Genomic DNA, 10,797 nt, shown 5'->3' with positions numbered 1-10,797 from the left:
AAATATGTGAGTTATGACAAAACAAGCTAAGAGGACACGAGTTTGTTTGCAAGAACAATCTTCGGTCTTAGAGATGGTTCAAGTTAAGTAACACGATCATGTCAATGCACGAGAATGTCGGGGTCATTAGATACTGAACCTAAATTCCAAATTTTCGGTCAAGAGGTCAAAGATTCAAATCGAACGTCCTCAGTTATTCAAATCATCGTTCTTTTGTTTGGAATATATGTATATATTAAAATAAAAAAATTAAAATTTGATGACTTATTAGGTTGATATAAGTAACTATCACTTTTAATGCGTTTGATGTATGAGTATGAAAGAGATGGAAATTATTGTTTTTTTAATCATATATTTAATGATTGAAAAAATAAAAGTTTTTTTTTTAGAAAATAAAAATTATCAATAAATATATATATAATATAATATGAAGCGCAACAAATGAATGAGTTGACTTGACCGGAAGGAAAGAGAAAGAAAGTAGGGTTGGAAGCCGGTGATTGCGCCATTCCCAATTTCACCTAATCTTTATATATATATTAATCAATAAAAAACGATCTCGTATAAGATTTCATGTTGGTTGGAGAGAGAAACGAACCATTCCGATATAGAAACCTCTTCGTAATAGAAGTATTTTAAAACCGTGAAGCGTAAGGGATGAAAACGAACAATATTTGTTAGTGGTGAGTTTGAGCTGTTGTAAATGGTATCAGAGTTAGACATCGAACGGTGTGTTAGCAAGGACGTTAGGGCCCCCAAAAGGGTGGATTGTGAGATCCCTCATCAATTGGAGAGTGGAACGAAACATTTCTTATAAGGGTATGAAAACTTTCCCTTAATAGACGCATTTAAAACCGCGAGACTGACAACAACACATAACGAGCCAAATCAGACAATATCTGCTAGCGGTGGACTTGGGTTGTTACATCTCGTTACTTGCTATATCTCCACTTTCTTGCACGACTAGGTCTGTTCTTCGAGCCCTGCTTCTCCCTTCTCCCTTTGTAAACAAAGTCGTATGAAGTATAGCCAAATGGTAAGACAGAGATTTTTGGTACTAACATATGTTATGAACACTCGATTAGCTCTTTAAAAAACGAGTCAATAGGGGGAACGACTACCTACAACCAAACCTATAGTAAGCCAAAAGTGTAACTCGAACCCATTTTGCTATCAAGCACGTATATGAACAATATTTGTTAGGAGTTAGACATCGAACGGTGTGTTAGCGAGGATGTTGGGTCTCCAAATGGGTGGATTGTGAGATCCCACATCAGTTGGAGAGGGGAACGAAACATTTCTTATAAGGGTGTGGAAACCTCCCCTTAATAGACACGTTTTAAAACCGTAAGACTAACAACAACACATAACGAGCCAAAGCGGACAATATCTGCTAGCGGTGAAATTAAGTTGTTACATTTTGTTGCTTGCTCTAGGTCTGTTCTCTGAGCCCTACTTCTCCCTTCTCCCTTCGAATACAATGTCGTATGAAGTATAGTCTAAGTGGTAAGAAATTTTTTTACTTCATATTATAAACACTGGATTAGCTCCGTAAAAAACGAGTCAATAGGGGGAACAGTCACCTACAACCAAACTTATAGTAAGCCAAAAGTGTAACTCAAACCCATTTTGCTATCAAGCACGTATATGAACAATATTTGTTAAGAGTTAGACATCGAACGGTGTGTTAGCGAGGATGTTGGGTCTCCAAATGGGTGGATTGTGAGATCCCACATCAGTTGGGGAGGGGAACGAAACATTTCTTATAAGGGTGTGGAAACCTCCCCTTAATAAACACGTTTTAAAACCGTAAGACTGACAGCAACACATAACGAGTCAAAGCCGACAATATCTACTAGCGGTGGAATTAGGTTGTTACATTTTGTTGCTTGCTCTAGATCTATTCTTCGAGCCTACTTCTCTGTATAGTCAAGTGGTAAGAAATTTTTTTACTTCATATTATAAACACTCGATTAACTCCGTAAAAAACGAGTCAATAGGGGGAACAGTCACCTACAACCAAACTTATAGTAAGCCAAAAGTGTAACTCGAACCCATTTTGCTATCAAGCACGTATATGAACAGATGAACTATATAACTCTTTTTTCATTAAATACTTTCCAACATATATATATATATATATATATATATATATATATATATATATATATTTATTTATTTATTTTATTTTATTTAAAAAAAAAAAACTTTTATTCTTACATGTTTTATAAATAATTCTCTTCCCCGAAAAGAATAATAATAAAATTATAATAAAAAAACAGCGACAGCAGCACATGGAGAAGTAAGTCAAAGTCAACAATGTTAATCCACGTCATAATTAAAGTATTAATTACAAAATTAATTAATAATAATATTTTATATAAAAAAAGATTAAATAATTATTCAAAATTCTATTTAATTATTTAAAAATGAATAATTAAATGAAGTGTTTGGAAGGGTAAAAGGAGTGGGGAAAGTAATGAATGTAAAAAAAGTAAAACGCGTTTTAAGGGAAATGGACAAAAGAAAAAAGGGCGTTTAGAAGGACAATAAGGACAATCACCATAGGGTTGCGTGCACGTCTCTCCCCAAAACACTATAACCCCATACATACAAAATAGGATTCCTTTCACTCCTCTTATGCCCTCATCATTGCACCTCAAACTCGACCCGAACATAGCTCAACTCGTTCGATAATGACCCAATGACTCGAACAATCTAAACCGTCCAACCCACATCTTTTAGGTTGATGTGGGTTAAGTTGAATTTTTAAAAAAATCGAAAATTTGATTCGGTTTATAGGTTGACACTTTTAAATCAAGTTATAACACAACAGGGATTAGTGATGCGTTATAACTGGTGAATGAGTCGGGTTGTTGTGAACCTTATTCGAACCCTACCCGAAATTCAAGGATTTGGTTGGGTTGGATTGTGAACCCTGTTCGAGTCATTCAAGTCACCAACCCAATCAACTTGAATTTTCGAGTTTATGAAAAGAAACTTTTTTTCCGACCCAACTCAAGTACCGTTTTCTCCTTTTATTATTCGATCTCGTCCCTTTTTTTCCCACCGTTTCTTTTAGTTTTTTTATGTCTTTATAAAAGTAACTTTTTGTGATAATGTCGGGAATTCGAAAAGTCACCATATCTAAATATTCCTTCGACATCAATCTATGAAGAAGGGAAGTTTCCTACACTAAATTTTGTGTATAATTATTTAATAATAATGAATTATGGTGGAAATATTTGGCTTAATAATAGTTGGTATCTTATTCATTGAGACGTGCTCGAACTGACTCGTAATTTTTAAACCGATCTCGGGGGGACGTTTTTTTTTAAATAGAATACCCTTTTTGTCCAAATGCTTCACCATAAGACATGGAGGGGTATTGGGTTTGAGACATATATGGAATGTTGGAATGATGGAAGAAGGGAATTGGAAAGTGATGGAGAAGAAGAGAGATGTAAGGGAAAAGGGTAATTTAGTCATTAAAAAAATAGGGACCATACTTTGAGTTATGGTGGATGGTCAAATAGGTCGGTTCCTAAAAAATCCTGACTCCGAACATCACTATCGTCGTGACATGGACTGAACTTTCCCTACCTCTCGAAAAATTATTCGGTAAGGTTGCGTGTTTTTGTATCTGTTAGATGTAAATCAGACCACTGAATACAAATTGAATGTTTATCTTTTTGTAATTTCTCGTTCATATATCTAAGAGCAAAAATTGTCGACCATATCGTGATAGCTTTTTCTCGAAAAACTTCTCGAGCTAGCTCGTGACACAGTGACAACTTTTTCTCGAAGAACTTCTCGAGCTATCTCGTGACACAGTGACAACTTTTTCTCGAAGAATTTCTCGAGCTATCTTGTGATACAGTGACAACTTTTTCTCGAAGAATTTCTCGAGCTATCTCGTGCTACAGTAACAACTTTTTCTCGAAGAATTTTTCGAGCTATCTCGTGAGACAGTGACATCTTTTTCTCGAAGAATTTCTCGAGCTATCTCGTGGCACAGTGACACCTTTTTCTCGAAGAATTTCTCGAGCAATCTCATAATACAGTGACAGCTTTTTCTCAAAAAATTTCTCGAGCTTTCTCATGATACAGTGACAACTTTTTCTCGAAGAATTTCTAGAGCTATCTCGTGACATAGTGACATCTTTGTCTCGAAGAATTTCTAGAGCTATCTTGTGTTACAGTGCCAGCTTTTTCTTAAAGAATTTCTCGAGCTATATCTCGTGACACAATGACAACTTTTTCTCAAAAATTTCTCGAGCTATCTCGTGACACAGTGACAGCTTTTTCTCGAAGAATCTCTGGAGCTCTGACATTGATCCACGTTGGATTTAGGGTTTGTGTTTGAATGAATATATGTTGTTGTTTTGTTAATGGAGAAAGAAGTGAAAGGGTGGAAGGGAAATTCAACAATGGCTGCCCAAACCAAACCCTAAAATGCTTCCAAGAAAGCGCGTTGCTTTGGGGCAGTGTGTGATATACAAATGAAAAGGACTCACCTTTTTCTACATATCTCACAACATCCAACATTTTACCCTAAAATCCCAAACCCTTTTTCATTTCATCTCCATCTCTCTCTCTCTTCCTTATTCATTAATGCCCATTTTGCCCCTCACCTCTACTTATATTCCGTTCCCTCGATAATTCCCGCTCACTATCAAATTTAAAAAAACTATGAAATTATAGGTTTTTTAGTCCATGAATATTGAAGTCGGTGTCTATTTGGACTATAAACTATTAATTTCGTGTCAAATAGATCAGTAAAATTAGAAAGGAAAAAACACGAGAGAAATTTACTTCCTCGTTTTGAAACAAGTCTACGAAATACTAAGCAATTGAGAGATAGCGGGACGTTACAACTAGCACTTTGAAGTCGACTGAAACACTAATGGAGAGATGAGCGGGACGTTATAACTAGTGGTTTGTAGTATGTTGAAACACTAAACAATGGAGAGATGAGTGGGACGTATTTCACATCAATTGGAGAGAGGAACAAGTGTCAGTGAGGATACTGGGCGAGCCCGGAAGGTCCCGAGGACGCTAGTCCCCGAAGGGAGTGGATTGTGAGATCCCACATCGATTGGAGAGGGGGAACAGATAATTCATTATAAGGGTGTGAAAACCTCTCACTAGCATACGTGTTTTAAAATCTTGAGGGAAAGCTCGGAAGAGAAAGCCCAAAAAGAACAATATCTACTAGCGATAGACTTGGGCTGTTACACGTTACAACTACACACTTTTGTGGTTAAGTTAAAACACTAAACGATGGAGAGATGAGCGGGACGCTACAACAGTAAGAGTGGGCCGGAGATCCATTTTCACTTCTTGCTGCGTGGAGCAGAAGGCCCATTGGTCCGGAGATCCAGCACTTATATGGGCTCAGTAATTGTGATCCATCAGTTATATGGGCCCGTTGGGCCGGATAAATGGGCCGAACTTAAAGACAATACAGGCCCAACTTAAAACAAAATTGAAGTCCAGAATCAAACTCCAACCAATATGGGTCCATTAGTTTAGAGGCTAGAAATTAAATTATAAAATTATAAAATTGACACGTCATATACCCTTGCAAATTCAATCAATAATGCAACATTATCTCTTAAATAAATAGGAAATGGTTTAAATAATTAATAATTAATTCTAAATTGGAAGTATTCTTAATAATATTATCCATATTTATTTTTTATTTAAAAAATCGTTAATATTAAAAAATATAAATTAATTGAAACGACTACCGTTTTGTTAAAAAATACCCATAAATTTTTAAAAAATATCAATAATTTAAAAATTATTGATACTCTAAAACTTTTAGAAACCCTCGATATCATAATTTAGAATTTAAAAAAAAATTAAACCATAATGATATCGTTGAAGGGTATTTTTGAAATAAAAAAACTATACCGAGCCACAAATTTTGAATATATATATATATATATATATATTATTGTTTATTTTTGTGAGTGAAAATTGAAAAAGAAAAAAAAGAAAAAAAGTAGGCATCAATCATGTCAAAGCAAACGGTGCATCACCAAATTAATAAAATTGTCATTAATGCAAAGGATTGATTGATGTAATTTGTGAACAAATGCCTCTAATTATAGGTTTTTTATTTATTTTATTTATTTTATTTAATCACTTTTTATTATACTTAGTCTTAAATATTAATTATGAGACAAAATCCCAATAAAATATTGAATTATTATTAAATATTTTCTATTTACATAACTCACCAAACTTTTTTTTCGATAAGGTTAGAATAAATTACGATTAAATTCGATAATCTTAATTAACACAATTTTAGATTATATAATAAGTAAATTAGAGATATAAATTATGAATGAGCATACAATATTATGGGTATAAATGACATGAAACTTTTTTTAAAAGAATATGTTCGATTAGTTTTTATGACGTGTTTGTAAAAGATGACAACGCGAATGAACAAAGACGACATTCGAGTACGAATGATTTTAGGGATATGATGATCAAGAAATAGTTACTACTTATACGAGCAATAAGCACCGTTCTTTTAGGGAGCTATATCGTAAAGACTCATAAATTAAACATATAAGCGAGAACATACACATGAAAAAAAAGACGCACGAGATTACAAATTTATTGTTGGTTTTTATTTTATATATATATTAAAATTGTATTTGAACGATTTATTTATTGTTTTAAATAAATTATTAGATAGTTATTTTAAAATGATTTTGTGATGAGAACTATATTATTTAAGAAACTAAAATATGAAAATATCAATTGAAGAACCAAAAAGAAAAAAGTATTGAATATTGAGTTGCTTGTACGTAAAAAAAAGGTAAAGAAAAAGAAAAAAAAAAGAAAAAGAAAAAAGGGAAACATTATCTATAAATATGTTTTAGGGACTAAGAGTATGCTACTGACACATCAGCCATCACATGTGGTCTAATCATCTATCAAATTATGTGGAACTTCTGCCACGTCAGCACTCAATTTTATAAATATTAGTCCTTATTTTTTAAATTAAATATTTGATTTAAAATGTGATGGGATTTATTAATTTAAAAATAAATAAATAAATAAATAAATAAATGTATGAGAAGATTAATAATAGAAGAAGGTTTTAGAAACTTAGGGAGGAAGGGAAGGGTTTTAGGGGTTTAGTTTGTGGGCGTGAGCTGTGTGATTTAACAAATACCTGAATTGAATTGCAAGGCAATCAAATCTTTGGTCACAACAAAAGTAGTGGAAGGTGGGAGACAAGGATTACATGAATGATTCACAACATTTTATTTTCGATATTGTTTTAGAACATACCTGAAAATACCTTGACTCGTTAACACATGTGCTCGAAAACCCATAAGCCAGAAGTTCGATTCTCCCCGCCCCACCTGTTGAATGAACTAAAAATATAAGGTTGTACACAAGTTGAGTTAGATTGGGTTGGTGACCCGAACAACACGAATAGAGTTTACAACCCAACTCCACCCTTGACTGAGTTAGACTGTGACCTTATTTTTGGGTTGGTCGAATTAGTTGGGTTGTCAACCTGCATACCGATGCAAATTTTCGTATTTACAAAAATTCAACTCACTCAAGACGAAAAATAATTATAACCAACCCAAGTCAACCTTTATGGTTTAAGTTTGATAGTTCGAGTAATCAGACTATTAGGTCATATGAACATATCTCTACTAAAAAAGTATTGATATTAAAGTGAGACAGTTTGAAACATATTCGACTTTTTATATAAACTTAGGTACACCAAACGGATATCGATAACATATATTTATGTCACATTGACACTCGACCTAAACAAATAAACTCAATATCTTAATATAAGTTTTGAGTTCGGGTTTAGGTGGAACAACTTCTTAAACGTGGGAATGAAGGCAAAGCTGTTGGGAGTTGACTGTCGGCCGGAGCTGTTATTAAACAAAGACTTGGATTGAAATGGAAGGCTTAGGAAACGAAACCAAAATGAAATTGAGTTCATTCAAATGAAGTATAACTAAGAAAAAGAGAGCTGGGAGACAAGATTAGCTCAAACATTTGTTGATGCAAACATATTTGGTTCATTGGACAAATTGTCTGTCTATGTTCTATGTGCTGTCAATTTTTGGTCAAACTTCCCACCCACTTAGCTTCTTTTTCTTATTTTAATACCCGGGTGAGGTCACGTCTAGTTAGGCTTTCAATTCGGAAGAAGAACCATTCAATTGTTTAAAACACGAGAACAACTAATTAATCCCTCTCTAATAATGTTTCGAGTAAGTGAACATAATCTTACATTAGCAGTAGGGTGTAATGGCCCAAACCCGCTAGCCGGTATTGTCCTTTTCTCTTCTAAACTTCCCCTCAAGGTTGTTAGAACGCATCTACTAGAGAGAACTTTCTACACCTTTTAAAAGATGTGGGACATCACAACAACTCACAAAGGTGGTAGGACGGATGAAAGATCCCTAGGATAGAATAAAGAACCTCCTTTTACCGAAATAAAAAATATGAAGACACAAAATTGAAACCATTTAAAATTTCAGACACAAAATTGGATGTGAAACAGTGTGGCAGTGAGGTAGAACAATAGATTGAATCGGCACACCATTCTAAATCTCACCGCCACATCGTTCCAAACCGAATTCTATACGAAGAACTTCTAGTTTTAGACGTAAAACTACTCTAAAAAAACTTGAAAAAGGCAAAGGAAGAGGAGGAGGAGGAGGTAGGTGAGGGATGGGAGATTAAAAAGAAGAAGAATGGGGATGTGGGAGCCAGGACAGAGGGGAGGAAATGGGAGGCCACTAGGAGTGAGCTGTATCTATCTGTCTGCATGCCAAACAAGGTCCTCTCCTCCTTTGGATATGAAGTAGGGCAGGTGAAGCTACAAAGAAATACCTCACACATAATAAATACATGTAAAATTTAGAAAAAGAAATTGTATATCTGAAACTCACATGGATGCCCCAAAAATCTAGGGCTGTCACTGTTCAGCGTGGTTGTACTATAAGTCTCTATAACCCACATGATTGCCAGAGCCCTCTTCCTGTCTTACTCAAAACATGATTCTCAGCACCAAATTTTGGCCTGCCTGCCTGCCTGCCCTGCCATGCCATGCCATGCCCTGCCTTGCCCTGCCCCCACAAGCAGCGCTTTACTAAACTCAGACATGACAAGATCCTTTCTCCTCCTCTTCCATTGTCTCTTCCCCTGCCTGGGTTTTAGCCCCACTGGACAACTAGAGAGTTCCTCATTTCAAAACTTTACTCACCAAAAAAACAAAACAAAACAAACAGAACAAGAAACTTAAAATTATTAGAGGGGTAGGAATGATGCTAAGCTAAGAAGTTGGATCCTAGAGCTCAATATAAATGAACCCAAATTCTCAGACAAAGCAACTTTCAGTTTCCAATTCAAACGCACCGAGTATATACTTGACCCCCTTCTTTTTGTTTTCCATGGATCAGCTTAGACATGGGCACCAAGTAAATACTGCCTAAGATTCACCAGAAAACTGTTTTTTCTTCTCATTAACTTTGCAGAAATCAACAAGAGGGGTTAATAAATCCACGAAGTGAATGTAAAACAACAGACAAGCCGAGGCCGAAGATTACAGCACAAATTATGTACGGATTCCAAGTTCTTTTTTCCCTTTTTTTTCTCTTCTTTTTGGGCATTGGATTCCAAAGAAGTTATTCAGGAGGAGGGGAAGAGTGAACAGAAAAAATAGAATACCAAGGGGAAGGAGGAAGAAGAAAATAGCAGCAACCATATTTAACAGACAGTAACTTCACTTGCATAGAGGCAAGCAAAGCAAAGATACGAGAAGAAGCGGGAAAATGGTAGGATTTGTCGGGAAAAGGGAAACACCAGTAGGAAAGCGAGTAATCAGTTTGGTGGGGCGGAGCTAGAGCCTGCGGCAGAAGTTGAGGCCGAGAGCAACTCGGCGAGGGCACTCATGGCTCGAACTTGCATTTCAAGTGCAGCTATGTAATCGGTAGCCTCTTCCAGGATAACCGGCAACGGTTCTTTCCGGCAACCGGGAACTAGCCGTCCAAGAACCCTAACTTTCCTTTGTACCGCCGGTAAGGATTTCCCTCTCAACCGCAATACGCTAACTCTAGGTTTCTTTGAGCGGTTGTTTCCGGCGGTGGATGCCGATCTCTGTCTTTTCGGCTTCCTGAATTTGAGTTTCAGCCTGTTCGTTAAGATGGCTCGGCTCCACCTGGTTCTCCCCTTGGCAGCGACGGCGAGGACTCTGTCAGCGGCCTCGCGTACGGCTCTGCCGCGGCGCGGCGCCTCGTTCGGAGGACTGAGCCTCACTTGATTCAATGCTCGGACCAGCTTGGACGAGTAAATTTCTTGCTGCGCTTGAGACTTCCATTTAATATGGTTCTGGTTTTGATGATGATCTCTGTTGCCGTGGCTTTTCTTCTTCTTCTGCCTCCTTGAAGACTCCCGCGCGCGATCGGAGTTCGAATGAACAGATGACGCCATCGAGACGCACCGATCCAATCTCAGAAAAATCGATTCCCTCCACAAATCGATGATTCAAAGATGATCAACCATTAATCTAATCTCTCTCCTCCAAATTTACACAACGCGTTCCAAAGCAAGCAAAGAAAAAAAATCCTGAGCAAGAGTAAAACAAAAGGATATAACAGATTTAGCCGAACAGAAACGTCAACTCCCTAACGAAATCAGAATTTACAGCAACACATCACAAATCAAATCGAGACCGATTCTTACGAAGAAATGAAGCAAAAAATAGAGGTATTACGAAATCAGGAAAAAAGCAAA

The 10,797-nt window shown here is 36.2% G+C and overlaps 1 protein-coding gene across 4 annotated transcripts in view; it reads right to left on the bottom strand.

The window, feature by feature from the left end:
* Positions 1-8,271: 8,271 nt before the first annotated feature.
* The window catches only part of LOC111807116 (transcription factor bHLH147-like), a 2,872-nt gene continuing 346 nt past the window's right edge, over positions 8,272-10,797 (bottom strand). The window contains exons 2-3 of one of the 4 annotated variants that reach the window (XR_002816905.1): positions 8,955-10,629; positions 8,272-8,881 (exon numbers count right to left, since the gene is read on the bottom strand). Coding sequence is in view for 1 of the 4 variants with exons in the window: in XM_023692694.1 (XP_023548462.1) it covers positions 9,886-10,494 (609 nt within the window). In the remaining 3 variants the exon portion in view is untranslated. Of the gene's footprint in view, positions 10,630-10,797 lie in introns of all 4 variants that reach the window. The other 3 variants (XR_002816906.1, XR_002816907.1, XM_023692694.1) reach the window with 3 other exon arrangements.

Source organism: Cucurbita pepo, chromosome LG12, assembly GCF_002806865.2.
Source record: "Cucurbita pepo subsp. pepo cultivar mu-cu-16 chromosome LG12, ASM280686v2, whole genome shotgun sequence".
Classification (NCBI taxonomy): Eukaryota; Viridiplantae; Streptophyta; class Magnoliopsida; order Cucurbitales; family Cucurbitaceae; genus Cucurbita; species Cucurbita pepo.
Note: the sequence above shows the minus strand (reverse complement) of the source record. Positions and strands in the feature narration are given on the sequence as shown.